Genomic DNA, 25455 nt, shown 5'->3' with positions numbered 1-25455 from the left:
GGAGGGTGGAGGGGCCCGGAGTCCCTGGAATGGAACTGGCTTACTTAGAAACAGCCCAGGATAGAGTACAGTGGTAGTGCACGCCTTTAACCCCATTATTTGGGAGACAGAGGCTGGTGAACCTTTGTTTGAGGCTAGTCTAGACCATAAAGCAAGTTCCAGGACAGCAAGGGCCATAAAAACCCAAACACAAGCGGCACAGGAACACGGTGCAGGCCCTTAGTTGCAGCACTCAGGAGGTAGAAGCACTGAGGACCTTTTGGAGGCCAGCCTGGACCACACAGCAAATTCCAGGACAGCCTGGGCTACACGGAGAAACCCTGTCTTGACCCCCCCCCCCCACTCCCAGAAAACAGAAGAAACAGCACAGGAAAAGCAGGACACAGAAGGTAGTCTCTGGGGTGGAGGGGCAGATGTGGCTGACTCCCACTGACTGTCCTCAACCTCTGCTCTGAGGAAGAATCTCAGGAAGGTCATCGAGAGACGGTAGATCCAGCAATCTTGCCTAGCTTGAGATACACACCCCTAAAAGAGACAGTCCTCAGGGAGTAACAGGCTACTCAACTACCCCAGCCCCCAGGGCAAGAAGTGGCACGGTCAGCTGAGGATTTATTGGCATAAACGCAACCATATAAAAACATAAGTTATGAAAAACACAGTCACGATGTTCCCTCCCATCCCCCACACCCAGCCCCGGAGCCCCCTTTTGCAGGAGGGCCAGCCTGGCACCTCCTCAGCGCATCCGGTAGTCGGTGGAACAAGAGAGCTCACACAGCTGACCCTTGAAGTCCAGGTCGATGGTAAAGTCCAAGTCACGCTGAAGGGAAAAGGTGGGAAGGTGTGCCATCAGGCCGAGGGTCAGGTAGGTATGTCAGCCACTTCTCGGCCAGCACACTGTACACCCAACCCCGACGTAATGACAGCACGGCAGACTATATGCGCCCCACTGCATCCCCCAGTGACCAGTCACCCAGTCTAAAAGTCCCACCACCATTTCCAGACCCCCTGCAAGCATCCTGAAAACCCTTCCGCCCCTCCACCCACGGACCAGGCCACTGCTAAGTGCTCCGAGCGTTGCTGCTCGGGCACTCGCCACTTTAACCTGTACAGGGAGTCAGGTGATTTCAGTGCCCACAGAAGGGCACTGAACAAGGGTTACCACTGAACCCAGCAGCCACACAGGGCTTCCTAAGATGCCCTCTATGCCACCTAAGCAGGCACTGTTCAACTCCACCCAGAACCCGACTTTCTGCGCACCCTCCACACGTTTGCTCTCCCCCAAGCCTCACGTTGTTTTTGGCGTTGGGCCTCATCCCAATGGTACCGAAGATCTCCTCGCCGGTCTTCACTGTTAGGTAGTCCTCCATGTAGAACACGGTCTGCTTCCAGTGTGTGTATGGGGACTCAGGACCTGAAAGGCGGGCACAGTCGGTTCCACTTTGCCTGGGTGTTGCCATGCTAAACCTGCCAGTGCCCCACAAGGTCACCACCAGCAAGGCTTTGAGGGCTCCTGTCCCTGCATCTTGCCTGTTTTCTGACTACACTAGGATCAGACAGTCACACAGTGACTTACTGCAGAGCCTTTTACCAGGACGAACAGTGGAGCCCTGAGCCAGAACACACAGGCACCGAGCACCCCATCCCTCACCCAGGGAGGGGCCCTAGGATCTCATGGCTCCATCTCAACTCTCCTTTGGAAAGGGCTATCACTACCTTCTTAAGCACCAGAGGCTCTGCTCAGCTAAATACTCAGAAACCCCACTGATGCTCTCGTGCCCCGCCCAGCCCAACATGGCCCTCACTGGTAGAGAAGCCGGTCCTCTTGTGGCATCGGGTGAACTCAATGTTGAAGTAGGCCACCAGTGCATGAACGTAGTCATTCCTCTTCACTTGCAGGCAAAAGGGGGAGGTAAAGGTCAGGTCCTCCACCTTGACTGTGTAGATGTCCACCTCCTGCCACATGGGTAAGCCCAGTTAGTGCTCAGCCCACCCTGCATGAGAGCTGCCTGTTAGGCCCCTCCGACCCTCTTTCTGAAACAGAGTCTCATGTATCCTGAGCTGGTCCTCAAAAACATTTTTTCTTTTTAAAAAAGGACTTATTTATTTTATGTATGTGAGTACACTGTTGCTGTCTTCACACACACCAGAAGAGGGCATCAGATCCCATTACAGATGGTTGTGAGCCACCATGTGGTTGCTTGGAACTGAACTCAGGACCTCTAGAAGAGTAGTTGGTGCTCCCAACTACTTATCCAGCTCCCATTTTTCCCCCCTTAAAGATTGATGGTGCTGGAGAGATGGCTCACTGGCTATTCTTCCAGAGGTTCTGGGTTCAAATCTGAGCACATACAGGGTAGCTTATACCGTCCCTAACACCAGTTCCAGAACTACTGACCTCTCCTAACCTCCACAGGCAACAGGCACACAGTCGGTGCTGATACACTGGTACACATTAATTTGTTGCCTGTGGTCTTGGGATCTAGAGCTGGGACTGGAGAGAGGGTGACTCAGTACTTGCTGCTCTTTGATGGATTATCAGGCAGTTGCTCACAGTCCTGTGTGCAACTCCCAACTCCAGGCCACAGTCAGGCAACAAATTAAACGAGAATAACCACAATAACTCACCAAAACCCCAGGTGGACCATCCTTAACCACACCTGTTCCGTCCAGTGCAATCTGCCTGCTTCCTTTTGCTAACCAGGCATGACCCTCAAAACTGACGTGGGCCCAGTTGTTTTCCCTACACCTCTGATGGACAGCTCAGGGACCTGGAAGCCCTACTGCTGTTGGCTTACCTTTATGAGGCAGGCATTGGTGACCAGCTGCTTTGGGTCCACCACGTCCACAAGGGGCTCCTTGATGGCCACGTCTTTGATGCAGGACATATCAAAGCCATATACGTTCTCCCACCCTGGGAAGAGACGGGGTCAGGTGAGCGTGGAGCCCAGGCCATGCCCTCGCCACCTACCCAGCACAGCCCCAGCTCACAGTGGATCTTGTAGTCCTTATACTGTCTGTCCTCAATGGCCGTCACATACAGGGTGGCCCGGTCTGGGAAGATGAGGCCATCGGGTGCCTGAGGGAGGAGTTGGGTAAGAGCAAGAGCCTAACTGAGCAGACCCAACTGCCCAGCCCACCACCTCTTCCCAGAGACCCCTTGGCCACGAAGGCCTCCCCCTGTTCCTTGAATCTGGTCCCTAATCAACAGCCACAGGGCACCCAGAGCCCAGGCTGTCCCATAGTTCCCCAGAGCCTGGAAATACCGCAGAAGGAAAGTTGCCTCCATTTTGTATAGTTCCCCCCCCCAACGCTCTCCCGGCCCAAGGACTCTGTACTGGGCTCCTCTGTACTGGCTTCCTCTCCCTAGGAAGGCCTCATTCCCGAACCGCCCGGTGGCATCCTATTTTCTGCTCTAACTTCTTAGCCTGGGGTTCCCACTACGTCCCCAACACATGTGGCTCACCAGCCACTTGTCGCGAGCGTGCAGCACGGTGTTGAGCATGGACTCGTAGAACAGGCAGTAGCCCATCCACTCGCTGATGATGATGTCCACCTTCTCCACGGGCAGCTCCACCTCCTCCACCTTGCCCTTGATGATGGTCACCACTGCATCCACAGGACAGCATTAGTCAGGTGAGGGCTGGCCCACGTGGCCTCACACACCCACTTAGACCTCCGGTCAAAGGGCTACCCCCCCTCAAAACTGTCTCACTATGTAGTCCTGGCTGTCCTAGACCAGGCTGGCCACAAACCCAGAGACCCGCCTGCCTCTCCTCCCAGTGCTGGGAATCAAAGGTTAAATAACCTGGTCCAGCCCAAGCCACAAAGGCACAGCAGCAGCCTCGGGCCCTGTCTGCAGGCCCAAGAGTGGTTCCACGAGGCCAAGTTTAACACTCTGCAGGTCTGCAAACGGTGGAGTATACTTTTCTATTCAGAAGGTATGAAACAGTAATGGTGTGGGCACACCTGTAAAATGAGGGCCAAGGTAGGGTGCTTGTCACCAAGCTGGATGATCTGACCCCCAGGGTAGAATGAGGGTTGTCTTTGACCTCCACCTCTACATGTGCCCCATCGCAGCCCTCACCGCAATAAAGTTAAAAAGTATTTAAATGAAACAAAACACCCGAGATTGTAGCCATCCAGGCTGGGTGGCATAGACCGGTCACCCCAGCTACTTAGGAGGCTGACACTCAAGGACTGGAAGTTCAAAGCCTACTTGGGGTACAGTAAGAAACCCTGTGTCAGAGCTGGAGAGATGGCTCAGTGGTTAGAGCACTGACTGCTCTTCCAGAGGTCCTGAGTTCAATTCCCAGCAACCACATGGTAGCTCACAACCATCTGTAATGGGATCTGATGCCCTCTTCTGGTGAGTCTGAAGACACCTACAACACACCCACACAGATTAAATAAACTTAAAAGAAAACAAAAAACAACCAGACAAAAAGAAACCAAAAAATACAAAGCAGGCCAGCAGACGGAAGCAGTGGGAGGACCTGCCAGGCAAGGCCCAAAGTTCCAAGCCTAGTACTGAGGAGGGAGAAGCAAAACAAAACCAACCAACCCCACAGCTACTTATCTCACAGGAACCTTGCTTCAGCTGCACATCAGCTACTCTGCAGTCACTTGCCGGACCCTTCTGAAGGGGGCACAGTCACCGGATGGCAGGACGCACCGGCCCATGCCCGCCTCTGCCCTTGGACGCACTACGGCAATTGGCTCTCATCTACTCTCAACTCCCACTTTTCCTACTTCGTAGCCCGTCCTGACCCTCAGCCTCCCAGGGATGGGATCCCAGGACACTACCACCGCAACCTTCAAATTTAGACCCATCCCATCTTTTATAATGCTAAGTACAGCCGGGTGTGGTGGTGCACAGCTTTAATCCCAGCACTTGGGAGGCAGAGGCAGGTGGATCTGAGTTCAAGGACAGCCTGGTTACACAGTGAGTTCCAGGACAGCCAGGGCTACACACTGAGGCCTTCTCTTGAGAGGGGAAAAAAGTTTAACTTCGTGGACACCTAGTTTGGTGTGAAATGGCACCTAAGGCAGACAACATGACAAGGCCCGTCCTGGAACCTTCAGGGCGGAACTGCAGAGCCGAAGACTTCGGCAAGTTCCACCTGCACACCCAGGCGTGCAGCTTGGTGAGGAGGAAGCTGTGGACACACTGGTAGCTGTGGGATCCTCAGGGAGGCAATGTCAATCATGATCAATGGGGGCTGCTGGGGAGAAATCTTGACAGGCCTTGGATGTGACAGCCGAGGGATGGGAAGCTCTTCCACAAGGGAAGTTCTGATCCTGAGCAGTCACCAAAAATCCCCACACAAAACCCTAAAGCATGAGGCCCAACACCATGCCACCCAGACTCTCAGCCTTCCCAAACACGAGGAGCCACCAGGTGTCACTGTGGTCTCTTGGCTCTTCACTGAGGCCTTCAAGAGCTGGCTGTTCCTCCAAAGACCTCCTGTCCCACTCACCATGGTCTAACTTGTTGGCTTTAACAATCTTCACAGCATAATCGGAGATACTGGAACACTCAATCTAAGGCAGGAAGGGAGGAGGGTGAGACGGAGTCCAATCCCTGCCTTTCCACTGTCTCCAGTCCCCAAGCAGCCCACCCACTGCCATGAGACTCACCCCAATGACCTTGCGGGCCCCTGCCTTGGCAGCAAACATGCAGAGGATGCCGGTGCCTGAGCCCACGTCCAGCACCACCTTGTCTTTGAAAAGATGCCGATTGTGAAACATGGAGTTGCGGTATGTGAGGGTCCGCACCTCATCCTTTAGCATCTCCTAGGCAGATGACCAGAGAGAGGACCAGAGTGAGGGGACACACAAGGCTTGGACACCACCATCACATGGATGATGAGCAAGGCTCAGAGCGCCTTCTGCAGTAAACACCCACAGTAGCCTCCTTGTATCAGCGCCACCCTTGCAAGAATCAGGGAAGAACCAGGCTGAAGCAGGAGGACCCTGGGAACCAGACCAGCCCTGAGATCACCAAAAGGCACCATGGTATTGGCCTGGCAATGGTGTCTGAGGCTCGGGTAGCTAAACGATTAGGTTAGGCTGGTGAGCTCAGCGGTTGGCCCGCCTCTGCCTCCTCAGAGCTGAGCTTATACGAGCACACACGCTCTGAAGGTTATCCTGCATGCAGGAACATGGAGGTCAGAGGTCACCTTCTCCACCTACTCTGAGTTCCAGGGATCTCTTGTAAGACAAGCACTACTTTCTGCTTGTGTGGCATGTACCTTTACTGAGCCATCTTGCCAGCCCTAGTACGGCTTTTTAAGTGGGTTTTGAACCCTGCAACCCACGCTTGCACGGCAAGCTCTTTAATACCTGAGGTATGTCCCTAGGCCCCCAAAAGCTCAATTTCCCCCCATTTATGATGCTGGGGACGGGGGACATGATCCAGCGTGTGCTAGGCAGCTGCTCTGCCACTGTGCCACAGTCCCAGCCTCTGGTAGTTCCCCACAGATAAGATCAAGATTGTTAGAATGTCACTTCAGTTGCATTGAACCCGGTCTCCTTCATCATGCATGAGCAGTGGACGAAGTCCCACCGCCAGTCACTAGAGGGCGCTAGAGACCGACAAGGCCTGACCTCATCCTTAGGTCTGAGGCACAGGGGCAGCAAACACTGCCACTTCAATCTCCAAATCAGTGGGGCCAGGGGCACAAAGGGAGCACTGCAGATGCGGAGACACTCACCCCTGCCCAGTCTTCAGTACGCACTGGCCTTGGGGGCCATCTCCACTCACCTCGTGGATGCCAAAGTGGGCGTAGGAGTCAAAGTAGTAGTCTTTGGATGTCATGTCCTCAGCATTGGGCTTCTCACTGCTTTCTGCTTGGCCACAGGAAACCTGCAAGAGGGGGAGTGGCACAAAGGTCAAAGGTGGGTTCCCCAGAGACTCCTCAACCTGCAAGAAGCCCCTCATCACATCAGGACAACCGTCCAGCCCCTTCCTTCCCCAGGTAGTGTTCCCACTTCCAGGACCCACCCAGAACGCCATCCAGGGAGCAGCCGCCTCGCCTACCATCTCTCCAGGCTCTATGCCCCGTCTCTAGCTCAGCCCACAGCTGGGGAGGGAGGGAGAGAGGGCAGAGCCAGGGCAGACACATGGAAGGGCAGGGGAAGAGGGCTGGAGATGGAGTTAAGGAAGCAGCCATGGTTCTGGGGGAGCCAGCTGGAGCCGGGAAGGGGTCTGTCCTAAGTGTTTAGGGGGTCCAGCAGAGGAAACTGGTTTGAAGCAAGAGGAGAATTAGACCTCTTGGAGAGCCAGATGTATATAGCAAATAAGCTTATGTGGGAGTGGGCTGGGTGGGGGTCTCACAAAAGGATATTTACTTCTTCAAGAGGCGGCTGGAGGCTCATCCCATTAGCCAAGGTGGCTACAAAATTCTAGGAGAGAGTAACAGGGAGAAAGGATTAGCTACGGGTGGCTGGGGAAGGCCTCTGGGGCAGTGTGTGGTCTGCAGGCTGGCTTTTCCTGGGCAAGGGAGTGGGTGTGTGAGCAGGGAAAAGCAATGAGGCTGTGGTAGTGTGGAGGATAGGAAGGAGGAGGGAAGGGAAGGGCTCCTGTCCCAGCTGTTGGCTGAAGAGATGGTGACCTGCCCCATGTTGTCCTCTGGTCAGGTGACTGGCCACATACACCTACCCCATCTAGGCCACAATACTTGCCAGGGCACATGGACGCTGCCGGCTGTTGCTCCCCTTCACTACCTAATCCCCCCTCCTAGATTAGGTGACACTTCCTAACACACATGCCAGGCTGCAGTGCCATGAATAAACTGGAAGGAGGGGCTGAAAGGGAATGGGTACTGTCTCCTGTGCTATGAGGATTCCATTAGACAGATGGAGCATATCACCCCAACTCCACCTGGGTAAAGAACACACACACACACACACACACACACAAACACGGGCAACCTCCTTGTTTTACCTGCCTTTCTGATGAGCTATTACACATGCCTTGGAAACCAGCCCCTTTCACACCTCACCTGGGTCCCCACACTGAAACAGCCTTCTCCATTCTCTGTCCATAAGTCCCAGGGTCACTGTAGTGACCCTGTAGGTTAACTGATCCCTATTTATGGCAGATGTCCCAGCAACTGACCTTCCTCTCCAGAGAACTTGAAGAGGTATGGGCCCCATCAGATTAAATGCCAACCAAGGCTTCCAGAGATAACATGACCTAACCAATCCCTCAGCCCCCCGCCCAGCCTGTGAGGGGAGCTTCCCACGTGGGGATTCTTCCAATAATACAGACACCAGCAAGTTGACAGTGGATTGGAGAATACAGCTTAAGATTGAACACTCAACTATGAGCAGGAAAGCAAGACAAGTGCTAGAATTTCATTCCGTTTTGGGGGGAAATTAAGCAAAGGTGAAAATGCTCAAAAAGGGGTCCCTTGCCATATTCAAGGTGTTAAAAGGGGGTTAAAGCCTGTGACTATCTGAACTCCTTTATCCCTCACCACTGACCTCTGACTATTCGAGGGCCCTCCCATGAGAAGGTGGGTTTTGGGCCACGCCCCATGAAAAAAAAGACGCCCCTCTCACACGCCCGTAATGACCACGAGGGGGTGCCCGGCGACGGGTGCGGATCTCCTCTGATGAGATTCCCCACCATCTCCTTAAAGAGAGGTCACGGGGCTATGCCCATCCCCCCTCCCGCTACACAAGGGTAAGGGTAACAGAATTGAGAAAAAGGAGGCCGGGAGAGTGATGTTCTCAGGCCCCACACAACTGCACGGAGCACCGGCTGCAGGAACGTCCACAGCCCAGCCTGGGGGAGCGGGCGGCAACCCCTGGACCCCCTCGAGTGCAGCCCAGGTCACCGGACTGGGGGCGGGGCCTTTGTCCCGCACGTGGCGCTGGCGGGGGCCCCTCGAGCGGCACACCCCCTGCCCCACGCTACACTGCGAGACCACGTGCGGCCCGGCTGGATGCGCCCCCGGCCCGCGACCACGTGCGACACTCCTCGCCTCGGCTGCGGGTCCCAAAGCACCGAAAGCCGTGATCACTCTCGTCATGATCGAACACATCCCCCGATTCGGATCAACGCGAGGCCAGGTACATCAAAAGGCCCGGTTCCCACAGTTCAGGCCGTGGACCACCGGTCTCGTGCTGTCCCCGGGCCTACAGAGCCCAGCTACTCACCTCCATGATGCAGTTCGCGGCCTCGGCTGCCGCCATCTTCACCCGAGTCCTCCGGCCTCCGAGACCCCCCCCTCTCTTTTCTCCCCCCGCTCGACCGGGGACCGCCTTTTACCAGAGGGTCCACAGCCCAGCCCCCGATACCCCGCCATAAGTTTTCATTGGACGCTAAAGCCGTCCATTGGAGAGTTTCACATGTCAATTGGACAACAGACACGTCTATCAAACACAAAGTTTCCGCCCCTCCTAGCGTTTAAAGGCCCGCCCCCTCCTGTCCGCTAGGAAGGGAACAACTGTCTGTCTGTCTCAACTAGCGCGTGTGTCGATTGGGTAAAATTCACCAGTTTTTCCCGCCCCTTTCCGGCTAGCTCCGCCTTGGAGCTTCCCGGCGGGCCCCGCGCTAAGCCGACGACTAGAAACTGAGCTGTCTATCACTGAGATAGCTCGCTCCTTCCTCGTTGTTATTGGCTGAGCCAAAGTGACGTTCGCGACTCTTACTCCACCCTGTTTAAGCGACCGGCTTAGAAGAAGAGGGGCCATTGGCCCGTAAGGAGGCAGGCAGCACTTTGGGCAGCAGCAATTGGCTCTCAGGAATGTCAGTCATCATTCTGTGAAATTTCCCCCTTCCGAACCCCCGCTGGGAGGTTTTCTGGAGGAACTGGGGCGCGTGTGTGCCTTAAGTTATAAGGAAACCCCAAATTCCTGAGAGATAGGTAGGAGCGCATTCTAGTCTGTGGCTCCTAAACCGCCATGAACGGCCGTGAGTGTCATCCCCACCCCGGTGCTGGACGGCGCCAAGTTCGGAAGACCTGTGGCCTCCTCGTGGCCTCCAGGTCCTCTGCGGAAAACACCCATCGTCCTTTGTCTGACCAACTCCTACACGTCAATCACCTGCAATTTGGACCCCACCTCCAGGAAATTTGCCTGGTTCTGCAGAACCTTACTCCTTGTCTGAGGATGGATGTCAGTTGCTGGGTTCGTGAACCTTCCTTTTGCCTTCTGTCCCAACATAGTCCAAACATAAGATACTTTAAACTCCCCCATGAGCCCCTGTAATCTGAGCTTCCGCCGGAGGTATACGTGCACATCTGACCTGCTTCCTTCCAATGCTGACACTTATTTTGTTTAGTGTGAATGCATACGCAGGTCACAAAGCAACTTACAGGAGTCCTTTCCACGATGCGAATGAACGCAAGTTATCAGGCTTGTCGGCAAGCACCTTTACCCTCTGAACCGTCTGCTGCCAACCAACACTTAAGATCTGGTATTTTGGGCTGGAGACATGGCTCAGTGGTTAGAGCACTGGCTGCTCTTCCAGAGGTCCCGAGTTCAAGTTCCAGCATCCACATGGTGGCTCACAACCATTTGTAATGAGATCTGATGCTCTCTTCTGATATCAGATCTGAAGACAGTAACAGTGTACTTATAGACAGTGTTTCTCTGTGTAGCCTTAGCTGTCCTTAGTCATAGATCCTTCTGCCTCCTTAAAAGACATGCTTCCCACGCCCAATTCGGCATGATTTTTTTTCTAAGGTTTATTTTATGTAAGTACATAAAATGTACTTACATACTTATTTTATGTGAGTACACTAGCTGTCTTCAGACATACCAGAAGAGGACATCAGATCCTATTATAGATGGTTGTGAACCACCATGTGGTTGCTGGGGTTTGAACTCGTGACCTCTGGAAGAGCAACCAGTGCTCTTAACCTTCGAGCCATCTCTCCAGCCTTTTTGGAATGAAACAGGGTTTATTTGTGTAGCCTAGGCTGTCCTGGAACTCACTCTGTAGTCAGGCTGGCCCCAAAGTCAAAGATCCTGTCTGCCTATGCCCCCCTCAGATAACTTGATGTTCTCCAGCCTGCCCTGCTAGTTAGTCCCCTGTCTCAGCAGCCCCAGGGCCTTTCCTGCCCACAGTCTGCCCAAGAGCCCGCCCTCATGCCCTAGTGCTTCAACCTGTCAATCCCCACTACTTGCTTTACTGATCCTGTCCTCTTGTCCTGGGGCTGCTGCCATTTTACATGGTGCCACTCTTCTTTGGGGACCGAACTTGGTTTTCATTTAGGACAAGAGACTTTATCTACAGTCAGGGCATGAAGTGCATTCTGACTCTGAGCCAGCCATTCTTGACAGATTTAAATAAACAGCATCAGTTTGCTGCCGATATGGATTCCTGTGAGGAAACTGAGGATCAGACAGGGAACAGGGGTTGGTCAGGGCTAGTCGCTGCTCAGCTGGTTCTCACTACAGAGAGGCAAGCAAAACATAGCTTTTCTTTTTAATTTATTAAATTTGGATTATATCTCTGTGCGCAGTATGTGTAGAGGCCAGAGGCTGAAGTCCAAATGCCTTCCTAAATTTCTCTCTACTTTGACTGGTCTGGAACTCAGAAATCCACATAATTCTGCTTCTTAAGTACTAGGACTAAAGGCATGCACTGCCTTGCCAGGCACCCCCTTATTATTTATTTATTTATTTATTGAGTAAAGGTCTCTCCGTGACACCGGAGCCTACCTGGCTGACCAGCAGGCCCCAGCACTCCTGCCTCTGCCTGTGAGAGCCCTGCTTGTGAGTGAGTGCTGGGACTGTAACTCAGGTCATTATGCTTAGGCAGCAAACGCGTTACACTGACCGATGCACTGCCCTCCTAGCCCAGCTTTGGGGCTTCTGAAACAAGGTCTCAGGTAGCTTACACTGACCCTGAACTCACTAAGTAGCTAAAGATGACCTTGAACCTGATCCTCCCAGATGCCGGGATTACAGGTCTGCTGCATCAAACCTGGCAGTTTAAAGGTGGAGCTAACACACACCTCTGAGGGCTGCCACGGAGATTTAAGACCTGTTCCTCCTCTCCACTTACAGCAAAACACTCCAGCAACTTCAGATTTCTACCACTAGCCAGGACTAAAGATGTAGCTTAGTTGTAGTGTTTGCTGGCTCAGTGGTTGTTAAGCTGTGGATCTCAACCCCTTTGATGGTCAAAAGACCGTTTTACAGGGCTCGATTACAATCATCAGAAAACACAGATATTCACATTACCATTCATTGTAATAGCAACATTACAGTTAGAAAGTAGTAACAAAATACTTTTATGGTTGGGGGGCGGGGGAAACCACAACTTGAGGAACTATATTAAAGGGTCACAGAATTACGAAGGTTGAGAACCACTGCCCTAGCCACAAGCCAGTTATGTACCTGTTTCTCCCATATTATAACACGAAGGGGGGGGCACTTGAGATTCAGGAAACATGAAAGGCTTAAAGGCTAGCAATCTCAGAACCATACAAGATTCCCAAGCAGTTCCCCAGAGCTACAAAAGTACAGGCTGAGGGTTTAATGTAAGGACCAGTTTCCAGTTCCAGGGAACTGAGTGGCTTTGGTCTCCAGAGTACCTGCACTCATATCTGTCCCCACCCCTGCACATAACTGCACATGTAACTTTAAATCTTTTTGAGGAAATTAGTAAGCCAGGCTGGAGAGATGGATCAGTGGTTAAGAGCACTGTCTGGTCTTCCAGAGGTCCCGGATTCAGTTCCCTACAATCACATGGTGGCTCACGATCATCTGTGATGAGCTCCAATGCTTTCCAATGGTGTGTCTGAAGACAGCTGCAGTGTACTCACATACATAAAATAAAGCCTTAAAGAATTCAGAAGTTCGGAGCCCCGCCCCCTACTTGAACTGACAAGTCAGCCACACTGTCCGGAGAGCCATGTTGGGTTCTTCTAGCTGAAGGTGATTCAGTAGCTCTGGCTGGAGACCGGGCTCAACCGTGTGAAGGTTTCCCTGGCAGCTGCAGACTTGAAACAGTTCTGTCTGCAGAATGCTCAACATGACCCTCTGCTGACTGGAGCGTCTTCAAGTACAAGTCCCTTCAGACCCCAGAAAGTCTGCTCCAATTTGTAGTCATAGCTCTTGAGGTTTCTCAAACCACTTTTCATGAACCAGTGAATATTCAAGAGAACCAAGTTTGAGGTCTATACAGAAGCTTCTCCTTAACACATGCCATAAAACACAATCTTCTACCCGTCAGTCTCTAACATACCTCTCTGAATTTTCATGGATCTGTTTCACAGGTTTAACTGTTTTATATACACTGGCTGTGGCATACAATAAAGCAGTATACAGACTTAAAAAAAAAAATCAGTAAGCCAAAGTTGGAAAGGCTATTCTGAGGTTAACAGTGCTTTTTCTTGCAGAGAACAAAATTCTGTTCTTAGGGCGGATATCTGGCAGCTAACTGCCTGGAATCCCAGTGCTAGGGGATAGGGTTTCTTCTGGCACCTACCTTGCATGTGTGCACACACTTAAATAAAAAATAATTTTTAAAAAGGGCTTAGGGCTAGAGAGATGGCTCTTGTGTGTCTGAAGACAGGCACAATATACTCATACATAAAATAAACCTTTAAAAAATAAAAATGCTTGGACAAACATACTGTACACATACATACATGCAGGCACAAACATACATGTAAAATTTAAGTTTTTGTATTCTGAGGTGATCTCACTGCATAGCCCTTGCAGTCCTGGAACTTCTATGTAGACCAGCCTGGCTCCAGATTCAGAATTCCACTTGGTTCTGCTTCCTGAGTTCTGTCTGGGACAGGACTGAAGGAGGAGCCTCCTCACAGGTGCAAGTTCCAACACTTAAGAATTGCTGGATAGGGGCTGGAGAGATGGCTCAGTGGTTAGAGCACTGACTGCTCTTCCAGAGGTCCTGAGTTCAATTCCCAGCAACCACAGGGTGGCTCACAACCATCTGTAATGAGATCTGATGCCCTCTTCTGATGCGTCTGAGGATAGTTATAGTGTACTCTTATACATAAAATAAATAAATATTTTAAAAAAAGAGTTGAAGTGGGTTGTGGTAAAAGAAGGACCCCAACCTTGGCCTTCCACGTCCATGCATTCACTCAAATGCACACACACACACAAACACTTTAGTGCTCCTCCATATAAAGAACAAAGCTTTTAATATAAAGGCATTTCTAAACAGTCTTTTTGCCAAAAAGAAAGAAAAAGGAAAAGTAGGGCTGCCACCACCCTGCAGCCCTGATGTATGTGCGCCTTCACACCTTGGTCACCTGCAGGGAATGCTCAGTCCAAGGGCAAGTTCAAGTCCACAGGTGAGGTGGCCAGGATGCCCGCCTGCAGAGAACAGAGAACCAGAGCGGCAGTGATAAAGATGTCAGAGGCTCCGGAAGACGGGGAGGGGAGGCTACGACAGAATTACGGAGACACCAAGAAAGACAAATGGAGAAGCAGACCCGAGTGGGACACTTGAGTGACTAAGACCTCCCTCCCTGGCACTTACCTGACTCCGTGGCTTGGCTGTTCTGTGCTGCCCAAGGCCCTGCCCTAAGGACTGCTAACTAATGCCCTACAATTACCCATTCCCCACTACACAACCGCTGAACCGATGGGAAGGATGAGACGGGAGCGGTGTGAGCTATTCTCACAGTTGTTGGGTCAAGCTAGATGGGCACCAGGCTTCATCAGCATAGTGTGGTATACAGCAAGTGCTCAATAAACACGTGATGGAGTGAATGGAGAAAACCTAAGCTATTTACTGTTGATACTGCAGTGGGGTCAAACAGACCTGGCAGGGTGTGTGACTTACCCAGCCCCCGTGGGCCTGGATCCAGGGCACGAAGCTGTGTACGTGCTCAACGCTGAGGTTGGCCAGGGTACCGCCAAGCCCAGCTACGCGACGGCTCAGCTCCATGGCCAGTGCTAGGCGTGCCAGGGGATCTGGGGATGGTGGTGGGGGCCCCGGGCAGGGCATCGAAGGGCTTGAGCAGTTTGGGGAGGAGCCGCCTTCCCGGTTAGAGAAGAGTTCCACAAGGCGGGCGAAAGAGCCTGCTGACAGGCGAGCCAGCTTCCGATGCAGAGCCGGGTCAGACGCCAGCTGAAGGGCAGAGGGGCAGTGTGAGTGACCACCAAGGCTCTGGCCAGCATGGAGGGACAGTTTTCCAGCACCAAGCCCTGCCCACCCAAGCCGCCTCTATGGCATTCACCAGTAGACTCGGGGAAGGGGTCCTAGAGTCAGAGCCAAGCACAGTTCTGAGTTCTAAAGAGCTGGCTCTCTTTAGTCCTTTATCCCAGCACTTGGGAGACAGAAGCAGAAAGATCTCAAGCTCTGTAAGTTCAAGCACAGGCTACAGAGAAACCACACCTTGAAGGGGTTGCAGGGAAGAGTCCCGAGTCCTGTGTTTCACCAGATAATTGTTATAGTACTGTTCAGTTTTCAAAGCCAGACGGCAGGAAAGTCAGAGGCTATACCCTCTCGGGCAGGCATTTCCTCCAGTCTAAGCTGTGTTCTTACTTTAGTCAATCAGGATTCTTGGGTTTAACTATGTAGCCCAGGCTGGCCCTGACTTCACAGAGCTCTGCCTGCTTCTGCCTCCCAGTGCTGGGACTAAAGGTGTGAGCTCTCCTATCCCACAGTTTTGTTGAAACAAGTATTCCCAGTGTGGCCTTGGCTGTCCTGGATCTCTTCTGTGGCCCAGGATAACTCTGAACTGGTCCTCCTGCCTCATATCCCAGAGTGCCGGGAGGAGGGCTGAGTCAGATGCTCCACTATCCAGTTTCAATCCTGCAGCATCCAGGCTCTTGGTTCTGGCCTCTTCTTTTGTTTGCTGGTCTTTGTTTTTGAGTATTTAACTTGGGGAGAGGGTGATGGAGACAAAGTTACGGTAAGGCAAGGTAAGCCCTCCTAGGCAAGGGCTGTGTCACTGAGCAATCCCTAATCTCTGGTGGCTTCCCATTGTTGATAGCTCATGAAGGACACTGGTGTAAAGTCCTCCTGTGGTGAGGCGTCAAGGCTCCTGTAAAGATGCTCTGGTGTTTACAGGAGCACTGGAACCGCACCCAGCATCGAGAGACAACACAGCCCCAGCATTTGCCCCTATTCCACGGCTGTCCTCTCAAAAGCATGGGGTAGAGGCCGGTCACCTTTTGGTTGATGACTTCTGCTTCCTCCTCCAGCAAGGCTACCAGCCTCCTTAGCAGGGCTTCTTTCTCCGTGGGTGGGGGTCCCTGGAACTCTGGGGGAGGGAGCAGAAGAGAATTGGCCTGGGAAGGGCCCTGGCTTTACTCCTCCATCCACCCTCACCGGGGCTCCTCTGCTGCGGACCTGAGCTGAGCGGAGACTTGAGTTGCTCCTGCACCAACTGTTCCAGACGCTGGGCAACCAGGGCATAGAAGTCCGAAGTGGCCGGGCCTGGGCGGAAGGAATCAGTGGCGCTTTGTGTTTACAGAGCAGGGTATAAATAAATAAATAAATAAATAGAATTCTCTCCTCCCCAGCCATCTTGCCAGACAGCAACAATTCCCATTTCATAAAAGGGTAAGCTAAGGCCACGAGACTTCGGTAAATACAAGATATTAAAATCCTCAGCCTTTCTACTGTGTGGCACCCTCAAATTCAACTGAGACTATTTAAGCTGAGCTCCGGAGATGATTCCATCCAGTAGGGCAAACACATAGAGTCCCGCCATCACCCCTCCATCCCTTGTCCAGTTCACACTCGGCAACTGACCACAGGGCTCATTTGGAGTAAGCCATCCAGTCAGGTGCGTCTCTTTAAGAGTTACTTTTTAATTTTATGTCTGTGTTCTGCCCGAATGTGTGTCTGTGCACCACTCGGATGCCCAGTGCGTGTGAAGGCCAGAAAACAGCATCAGAAGTTGGATGGCTTAACTCGTGAGAGAACTGGCTGTTTTTCCAGCAGGCCTGAGTTCAATCCCCCACCACCCACACGATGGCTCCCAACGTTCTGTAACTTCAGATCGATGAGAGCAAATGCTCCTTAAGGAGAGAAAAAAAGGCCCATTTGGTGAGAATGGGTATTTTGCCTGAATGTATGTTCGTGTACCAAGTGCATGCCTGACGCCCTTGAAGGCCAGAAGGAGGCCTCCTTTTCCTACTTCCTAATGTGTGCTTTATGTGCTGTTGGGAACTGAATGTAGGCTTCATGCCTGCTAGACAGGCACTGGACAGACTCAGCTTTTTGTCGTCCAGGTTGGCCTTAAACTCACAGCAGTCCTGCCTCAGCCTCTTAAGTACTGACTGCAGCTATGTGCTTCCACACTTGGGTCTGTTGATCATCACTGATCAAGTCCAAAGATCCCTTCTTCCATTCTTTCTCTGTTACTTTAAAAAAGGGAAAAGGCTGGAGAGATGGCTCAGCGTTTAGGAGCACTGACCGCTCTTCAGAGGTCCTGAGTTCAATTCCCAGCAACCACATGGTGGCTCACAACCATCTGTAATGGGATCTGATGCCCTCTTCTGATGTGTCTGAAGACAGCTAGCTACAATGTAAAATATATGTAAAATAAATAAATGCTTAAGAAAAAAAAGACGAACACATGCCTTTCATATGATCATGTAGGAAAAAATTAAAAATAAAAAATAAAAAGGAGGAGCTGGAGAGATGGCTCAGCGGTTAAGAGCACTGACTGCTTTTCCAGAGGTACTGAGTTCAAATCCCAGCAACCACATGGTGGCTCACAACCATCTGTAATGGGATCTGATGTCCTCTTCTGGTGTGTCTGAAGACAGCTACAGTGTACTCATATATAATAAATAAATAAATCTTTAAAAAAATAAAAAAATAAAAAGGAGAAAGGATTTGCTCAGTCAGATTACCAATTAGCTAGGGAGCTGTGACTGACAACCAAACTTCCTGTCTCTTGTAACTCTAACAGCCAGAGAAGCAGCCATGTAAAGAAAGAGATGGGGTGCCGTTCTTGCTCTCTTGCTTTTGCCCCTTTATCCCTCTTCTCCCCATTCCCTTTCACCCTCTCGCCACGAGCTCATGGCCATGGCCAGCATTTTCCATATTCTCCTCCTCCTCCCTCCCTCCTGCCCTCTCTGCCACTATTACCTTCTCCCCGTGCCCTGAATAAACTCTATTCTACACTTAAAAAAAAAAAAAAAGAAAAGAGAGAGAAAGAGAGATAGGGTGCCAAAGGACCTCTTCCAGTAAACCATGGAATTGCTATATAGAAGTCTAAGCTGGGGCTCTATTTTATGGTGCATGCCTGTGATTCCATTAGGAGGTAGGCTGGGGCAGGAAGGCTCCAGCAAATGTGATTATGTCTCAGTATTCCCTTTACTGTAGTCCCTAAGTGCACCCCAAAATCCACCAAAATGCTGGCCAGCCCTTCCTTCCAGCCCTAGCCTAGGACCTGAGCAGGAGCTGTCAAAATGGTGGTACCAAGACATCCCCTCGGCCTACAGCCCTGGTGAAACACCACCACAGGAGCTGTCCACAGTTGCAGCAGCTCTCTCCATCCTCCCTGAGCCCCACGGAGATGGCACCTCAGCCAAAGCGGTCTGCAGCCAAGGACTTCTTATCCTAACCCATGGGCCCAATGCAGGGAAAAGGCCATGAAAAAAAAAAAAAAAAAAAAAAAAAAAGCCACCAATCCCTGAGCTTCCCAAGCTCAGGACTTGAAATCCTACCAATCTGAAAATCTGAAAATCTCCGCCCTGAGAAGCTCCGCCCTCTAAGGAGTACTATATAAACCCTGTCCTTTGTCCAATTCGCTGCTGTCCCATCCCAGGAGCAGAGGGCAGCCATCCATGAATTCATCCCTCCACACCCAAACCTTCCAATCTCTTTCCTGACCTTTCCTGCCTGGTGTGACTCTCTCAATGAAGCAAAGATGTGGAGCAGGGCTGAGGCTCCTGAGCTCAGCTGGGGATACACTCCCTCTCAGAGCTGTAAGGTTCCTGGGCGCCCATGTCTTAGGATGCCCTTCCACTGGGTCAGTGTCCCACCTCAGACATGTGGTTCTTGGGCTCCGGTCTCGGTATCACTTGCACTGATACACCCCTTCAGACCTGTATGGACCGTGGGCTGTGGAGTCCCAGGATACCTCCCATCCCCAGCAGAACACTTACACTTACCCCCCAGGAAGAAGTGTAAAAAGAACTGGAATAGTTATGGCTTGTGTTGAAGCTTGGCAGTGTTATAACGGGTACTTTTTGCATTTTTCAAAACCAAAGTTCCTAGCCCTGAAAGTTTCACAAGTGACCTGAATAAACCTCTTACCAGGCTCTGAACCATAGCAGGGGCGGAGGGGAAGGAAGCAGGGCCTAGAGGTCTCTGGGGGAGGAGCTCCTCTCCCCAGTGGACAAGGGAGGCATCTTCGGAGGCGGCTCAGGAAATCTGTTGTCTCTTCTTGGGCAGGGCTCCTAGGGACAAGAACCTCGGAGTTATCCCAGGGGGTTCTGAGCAAACAATTCCTTCATCCTTTCAAGGATGATTCTTGAAACTCAGGATAGGCATATGAGGTTAGGTCTGAAGAGAGGCCACTAGTCTGAGGAAGATCTGATCAAAGACTGGCCCTGAGGGAGTGGAAGAGTATCTCACCTGGGTGGAGTTGGGACAGGGGACCCAGCAGCTTCACCACGCCTAAGGAAGGCAGTCAGAACCTTCAGTGTGTCCTCTTGGAGACCCAAGTCTTCAGAGCCGGCCATGGAGGTACCTGAGGCAGAAGACAGAGGATTCACCCAAGCGCAGTGCTAACTCAAACTTCCTAATCACTGAATGAAGAGGTCGCTTTACTCCAAGGAAAAAGTGACTTAAGGGCCAGTGGGGCAGTTGATTCCGTTGAGGAGAAACGGTCTGAATGATTGAGTCTAAGAAAGGAGGTAACTGAGTGTTTGGACTCTTACATGCAGGAGCGGGAAAGGAGTTTGGAGCTCCCTCCCAGCCCTGAGTGCGGCTGAAGGAGTCTCCAAGACCATAACGAATAGGGAACTACTAATCCTAGTACTCAGCAGCAAACGCCGGCCCGGTTTCCCCGCTTTTTCACCGAGCAGCCTGCTGGGAGATGTAGTTCCAACTACTGCTGGCGGGAACCGGGAGACCCCGGGTGCTTGGAAGTCAGCGAGACAGGACTTGGCTGTGTCCGACCCTGCAACCCGGTTCCCTCCCTGGCATGCCGCTCACCTGGCTCGGGGCTTGGCCCCAGTCGCACTGGCGCACACGCACTTTCACTCAATTTCTACAAACTTTACTTCGGAAGTTCAACTTTCCCGCGCCTGCGCACTGGGCCGACACCGTAACCGCCCCAACGTCGAGGGGGTGGAGCGTGGTGTTGCCGTCATTTGCATATGGCGTTCCCAGCATGCCTGTAGGCGGAAGGCCAAAAAAGGGCATTGAGAGAGTTACGCGGACCCTGCCGAAGTGCGCTCTTAGGTTTTTTGACTTTCTTACGTAAAGGATGAGAAACACATTGTTATCTCAAAACATCATTAGAAAAGGAAGTCCCAGCGCTCGGAGGCTTAGCTGACAAAGAAGGGGGTTGCGTGGCTGCGAGTCTCAACTACTGTTTGGGAGCCCTAAAACCCTTGCTGACACCCGCGCCCCACGAGCGCGCAATTCCAACCCTGGTAGGTAACGCGGAAGAACCGGGAGGGTGGCGGCCGCAGGGCGCAGGATCGGGCAGCCCCGACGCTCAGGAGCTCGGCTACGGAAAACCAGGATGGCTACGCGTTGTAGAAGGAAGCCTGCAGTCTCAGTAGTATCCAGGCTGGAGGCAGTAAAGACTGCTGCAAGTTGAAGGCCAGTGAGCTCCACTCCAGGCCAGGCTGGACCACAGAAACAGCTCCAGACCAACATGGGTTAAACGAGTTGAAGACCAGCCTGAGCTACTGAATAAGTTTGAGGGTAGCCTGGGTTACAGAGTGCATTCGAGGCCAGCCTGGGCCACACAGTGAGTCGAAGACCAGTCTTGGCTACATAGCAAGTTCAAGGACAGCCTATGCTACATACTAAGACCCTGTCTCAAAACATCCATAAAAAACAATATTAAAAAAAAAAAAAACAGAAGAAGCGACAGCATCTGGGAGAAGATTCTGGAAATGAGTAAGGGTTTTCTGCAAGGGTGAGGTGGGTGTGAGAGCAGTCAGGACCCTTTAAAGATGAGGGAAAGAGGACTCCACCCTGGAAATGGGGTACCTGCTTTGGATAATAGGGGTTTACGTTTAGAAAAGGGAAGAAACCTGTGGGTAAAGTTCCTTTAGAAGACTGGGGTAGGAGCGGCAGTCCCATTGGAATTGGAAAGGTGGGAGGAGTCTCTGGTTTGTACACAAGAAAACCGGGGTGACGGGAGGCCTGTGCTGTCGCGGATCGGAGAGGGAGTGCATTTGCCCCTTGACATACAGGCTTAGGAACTGCCCTGTGTGCACAGGCTGGAGCATGGGAACCCCGAAACCGCTGATCTTGCCTTGGTTGGTGTCGCAGCTGGACCAGGGGCAGCTGAAAGGCGTGGCCTGGCTGGACGAGAGCCGTACCAAGTTCAGGATCCCTTGGAAGCATGGCCTTCGACAGGATGCACAGTTGGCTGACTTCGGCATCTTCCAGGTGCTGGGGAAAACACTCCGGAAGCATTTCTGAGCGTAGCTAGACAGGACTGGGTCTTGCTAATTAGGTGGTATTGGGCTGGAGGGACTGACCGGAATTGATTGGCCGATTCCAGGAATAGAATCCTGAAAGCCAGATTGGGTCTTTTAAGAAAACGTTCTGGAATAAAAGTTCTCAGTCTGTGGGACGTGACCCCTTTGGGAGTCGAATGGCCCTTTCATCGGGAAACAGATTACATTACAATTTATAACAGCAAAATTACAGTTATGAAGTAGCAATGAAAATTATTTTGGCCTGGGGGGGGTCACTACAACATGAGGAACTGGTTAGGATAGTTGAGAACAGCTGTTGTAAAGGATGGGAAATCTTCAGAGGGGCTCTTGATTTTTAGATCCCTTAAATCTTAAGAGTTATCCCCAAGATGGGTTATCAGTCTCCAGATGAGCATGGTAGTAACAGAATGTGAGGTGCCCTGGGGTGAGGCTCCAAGTAGGTCCTAGAATGCTGGCTTAAAAAAAAAAAAAAAAAAAAAAAAAAAAAAAAAAAAGGCTTGAAGGTGGACATGGTGGTCTAAGTTTGTAATCCCAGCACTCTGGAGGTGGCAGCAGAAGGGTCATCGCGACTTGGAGCCTATCTTTGGTTGTAATGTGTGAGACCCTGCCTCAAATTAAATGCTTTTTTAAGTGTAGAAAATAGTGAGGATAAGGGAGGGGGCTGGAGAGATGGCTCAGTGGTTAAGAGCACTGACTGCTCTTCCAGAGGTCCTGGGTTCAAATCCCAGCAACCACATGGTGGCTCACAACCATCTGTAATGAGATCATCTGATGCCCTCTTCTGGTGTGGCTGAAGACAGCTGTAGTGTACTCATAAATAATAAATAAATAAATCTTAAAATTGTGGATGAGGACAGAGGTGCTGGGGCTCTGTAAATCTGAGAACTTAGGTCAGGAACCAGAAACGTATGGAATATGGTGGGAGGTGTCAGGACCTCAGGCCGGAGTCTAAGTGGTCTTCCCTAATGTCCTGGAATCACCACTGTATCAGGCCTGGGCAGAAGCCAGTGGTGCCTACACCCCAGGGAAGGATAAGCCAGACCTGTCAACCTGGAAGAGGAATTTCCGGTCAGCCCTGAACCGGAAAGAAGTGTTGCGATTAGCTGATGACCGGAGCAAAGACCCTTATGACCCTCATAAAGTGTATGAATTTGTGACTCCAGGTGTGTGTGACAGGGCTGGGTTGGGGTCAAGGAAGCCTTGGGGTCCAGAGGGTCTCTGCACTCACTCGCTTCCACTCCGGACAGGGGCACGGGACTTTGTACATCTGGATACCTCTCCTGACACCAATGGCAAAAGCAGTCTATCTGATACCCAGGTGAGAAGGCACTAGTCCTGTGCCTCAGCCCTGCCCTGCCCATTAGGCTTCCCCTTCTTCCCCACCGCCAGCCCTTACCCCTGGTCCTCCATTACCCTCTTAACTCAGCTGAAGCTGTTGACTGGCTCCTTCCTCCTCCAGGAAGAACTCCCGGAATTACTTGATGACCTGGCCTTGGGATCCCTCACAGATGAGGGGTCCTCAGACCTGGCCATTGCTTCTGTCCATTCCCAACTACTGCCAAGCCCCGATGTGAACAACTTCCCAAACCCACCTCACCAGGAAAATCCACTGAGGCAGCTGCTAGCTGAGGAACGTGAGTGCCAGCTGGGGGTGGGAAGGGCTGCAGCAGGGGCAGCAGTCCTTACCCTGGTCCTCTTCATCTCTCCCTATACCCCACCACTCAGAATGGGAGTTCGAGGTGACCGCCTTCTACCGAGGCTGCCAGGTCTTCCAGCAGACAGTCTTTGGCCCAGGGGGCCTGCGGCTGGTGGGCAGCACAGCTGACGTGACAGTGACACTGCCCGGACAGCCAGTCCCCCTGCCAGACCCTGAGGAGTTTCTGACAGACAGGCTTGTGAGGGAGTATGTGAGGCACATACTCAAGGGGCTGGGCAAGGGGCTGGCACTGTGGCGGGCAGGGCAGTGCCTCTGGGCCCAGCGCCTTGGCCACTCGCATTCCTTCTGGGCTCTGGGTGAGGAGCTGCTTCCAGATAGTGGGAGAGAACCAGACGGAGAGATCCCCAAGGACAAGGACAGAGGCGTGTTCGACCTCAGGCCCTTTGTGGCAGGTGAGTCCCCTATAGGAACTGACAGGCCATGGTGGCTGACTGAATTCAGAGCCTGCCACCAGGCTTTGTGGCAAAGACAGGCCTGTACCACCAGGTCCAGGGACTGGCTGCTGTACCAGTTGCACCCGATGTAGTACAGGCACACATGTAAGATACACAGTTCATGGTGGGTACAGTAACGACAGTGAGGCTACAGGCTTGGCTCAGCTGGTATAGAAGAGCAAGTCCCCTCTGGCCCTGCTGTCAGCCCTGCCTCCAGTTCTGTCTGCCAGCCAAACATGACTCTTGAGAATCCACAAGTGCCAACTAGAGAATTTTAAAGCTGTTTTGAGGAAGGGTCTCTCTGAAGCCCAGGTCTCCCTGGTGCTAGGGTGCCATGTGTCAGGAAGATACCCAATTTGAAGCTGCTTTTATATTTGATAGTAAGGTTTTCTGAGGCAGGATCTCACTCTTACTGCTTCTGCTTGGCTTGAACTCTCATCCCTCCTGCCGCATCTTCAAGGGCTGGCTGGCATCAAGTGTCAATTAGCAACTCACCACAGGGTCTCTGGATGGAGTGGTTTAGCATCTCACCTCTGCAGTACTACTGAAGCGGGAAGGCGATAAGGGGCACTTGTGTCTGCAGGGACTCTTCCAGATAGGCCCTGCACAGTGGTGGCAGAGCATCGCCAGGGAAGATGGAAGTTGAGTGGGTGGACAGGGTAGAGGCCATCCTGTCTTTTCTGACCTGACTCTTGGGTTCCCAGATCTGATTGCCTTCATGGAAGGAAGTGGACACTCCCCACGCTACACTCTGTGGTTCTGTGTCGGGGAATCGTGGCCCAAGGACCAGCCGTGGGTCAAGAAGCTTGTGATGGTCAAGGTGCCAGCTGTCTTATGCCCCTGGGGATGGGAGGGTCACCTGTGAAGGAACCTGCAGCAGCCCGGGACTAAAACTCAGAAGCCCCTCTGAGAAACAACTCCAACATGCCTCTGCTGTCACTGGTCACTGTCCCCAACAATCTCTAGGCATCTCTACAAGGCTTATCCAGATATCCAGAGCTTATGCTGACTCAAAGTCTTTGCAGCCTTTTAAGTGTATGGCTCCCAGGGGCTTCCACAGGTTATGACTGGGATGGGGGTGGAGGAGCCACATTTCCTAGCAGCACTAGGCTGACTGAGGTTACGCTGGGAGCCCATAGGTGATGGAGATTTGTCCTGCCTCCTTCAGGTTGTTCCTACGTGTCTTAAGGAGCTGTTAGAGATGGCCCGGGAAGGGGGAGCCTCCTCACTGAAAACTGTGGACTTGCACATCTCCAACAGCCAGCCCATCTCCCTGACCTCTGACCAGTACAAGGCCTGCCTCCAGGACTTGGTGGAGGACATGGACTTCCAGGCAACTGGAGATACCTGAGCCCGGTTCAGCTGCTACCAATAAAACAGTTTATGCCACCGTCACAAGTCTGCTGTTACACTGCCCTAGGCTGGTGGTTATTCTACAGGGTCTCAGTTTTCCTATCCACAGCTGATGGCTGCCAGCCCGATGTCTCAGGTCCCAGAGAAAATGTCACAAAGGAAGCAAGAGACAGGATACGTCCAGGACTGTACACTGCCCCTGCACGGAGCAAGGGGAGTTGTTGCAGGCTGTGACCTGCCCGAGCAGTGATGGAGGATGGCAGCATGGCAAGTGCTGTGAGGCAGGCTGACTCACTATCATGGACTGAGCCACTGCAGATCGCAGTGCTGCTGACAGCTCCAGTGTACATAAGCCAG

General features: G+C 52.2%; 3 protein-coding genes across 5 annotated transcripts; 1 reads left to right on the top strand and 2 right to left on the bottom strand.

The window, feature by feature from the left end:
* Positions 1 to 650: 650 nt before the first annotated feature.
* PRMT1 (protein arginine methyltransferase 1) lies at positions 651 to 9259 on the bottom strand. Of its 2 annotated transcripts, XM_080908585.1 has the most exons (11): positions 9166 to 9219; positions 7351 to 7404; positions 6764 to 6865; positions 5638 to 5793; positions 5478 to 5541; positions 3464 to 3606; positions 2989 to 3076; positions 2796 to 2911; positions 1803 to 1953; positions 1290 to 1411; positions 651 to 817 (listed from the first exon to the last, which is right to left on the bottom strand). In XM_080908585.1, exons 1-11 carry the CDS (start codon positions 9199 to 9201, stop codon positions 734 to 736), a joined length of 1116 nt encoding a protein of 371 aa, XP_080764711.1. In that variant the 5' UTR covers positions 9202 to 9219; the 3' UTR covers positions 651 to 733. The 2 variants fall into 2 exon arrangements, with proteins under 2 accessions (XP_080764711.1, XP_080764712.1); XM_080908586.1 differs by lacking the exon at positions 7351 to 7404 and having other exon boundaries at positions 653 to 817; positions 9166 to 9259.
* A 4948-nt stretch (positions 9260 to 14207) lies between these two features.
* On the bottom strand, positions 14208 to 20241 carry BCL2L12 (BCL2 like 12). 2 transcript variants are annotated; one of them, XM_080909143.1, is made up of 7 exons: positions 20126 to 20241; positions 19544 to 19658; positions 19223 to 19365; positions 16298 to 16384; positions 16117 to 16208; positions 14783 to 15070; positions 14208 to 14310 (listed from the first exon to the last, which is right to left on the bottom strand). In XM_080909143.1, the coding sequence occupies exons 2-7, from the start codon at positions 19648 to 19650 to the stop codon at positions 14260 to 14262; spliced, it is 768 nt and encodes a 255-aa protein (XP_080765269.1). In that variant the 5' UTR covers positions 19651 to 19658; positions 20126 to 20241; the 3' UTR covers positions 14208 to 14259. The 2 variants fall into 2 exon arrangements, with proteins under 2 accessions (XP_080765269.1, XP_080765270.1); XM_080909144.1 differs by lacking the exon at positions 20126 to 20241 and adding an exon at positions 19849 to 19970.
* Positions 20242 to 20334: 93 nt separating this feature from the next.
* Positions 20335 to 25126, top strand: IRF3 (interferon regulatory factor 3). The gene is made up of 8 exons (XM_080909120.1): positions 20335 to 20568; positions 21369 to 21541; positions 22586 to 22757; positions 22842 to 22912; positions 23054 to 23228; positions 23320 to 23703; positions 24450 to 24565; positions 24914 to 25126. Exons 2-8 carry the CDS (start codon positions 21377 to 21379, stop codon positions 25094 to 25096), a joined length of 1266 nt encoding a protein of 421 aa, XP_080765246.1. The 5' UTR covers positions 20335 to 20568; positions 21369 to 21376; the 3' UTR covers positions 25097 to 25126.
* The last annotated feature ends 329 nt before the right edge of the window (positions 25127 to 25455 follow it).

The sequence above is a fragment of the Micromys minutus genome (assembly GCF_963924665.1).
Source record: "Micromys minutus genome assembly, chromosome: 32".
Taxonomy (NCBI): domain Eukaryota; kingdom Metazoa; phylum Chordata; class Mammalia; order Rodentia; family Muridae; genus Micromys; species Micromys minutus.
This window is presented reverse-complemented; position numbering and strand designations above follow the sequence as displayed.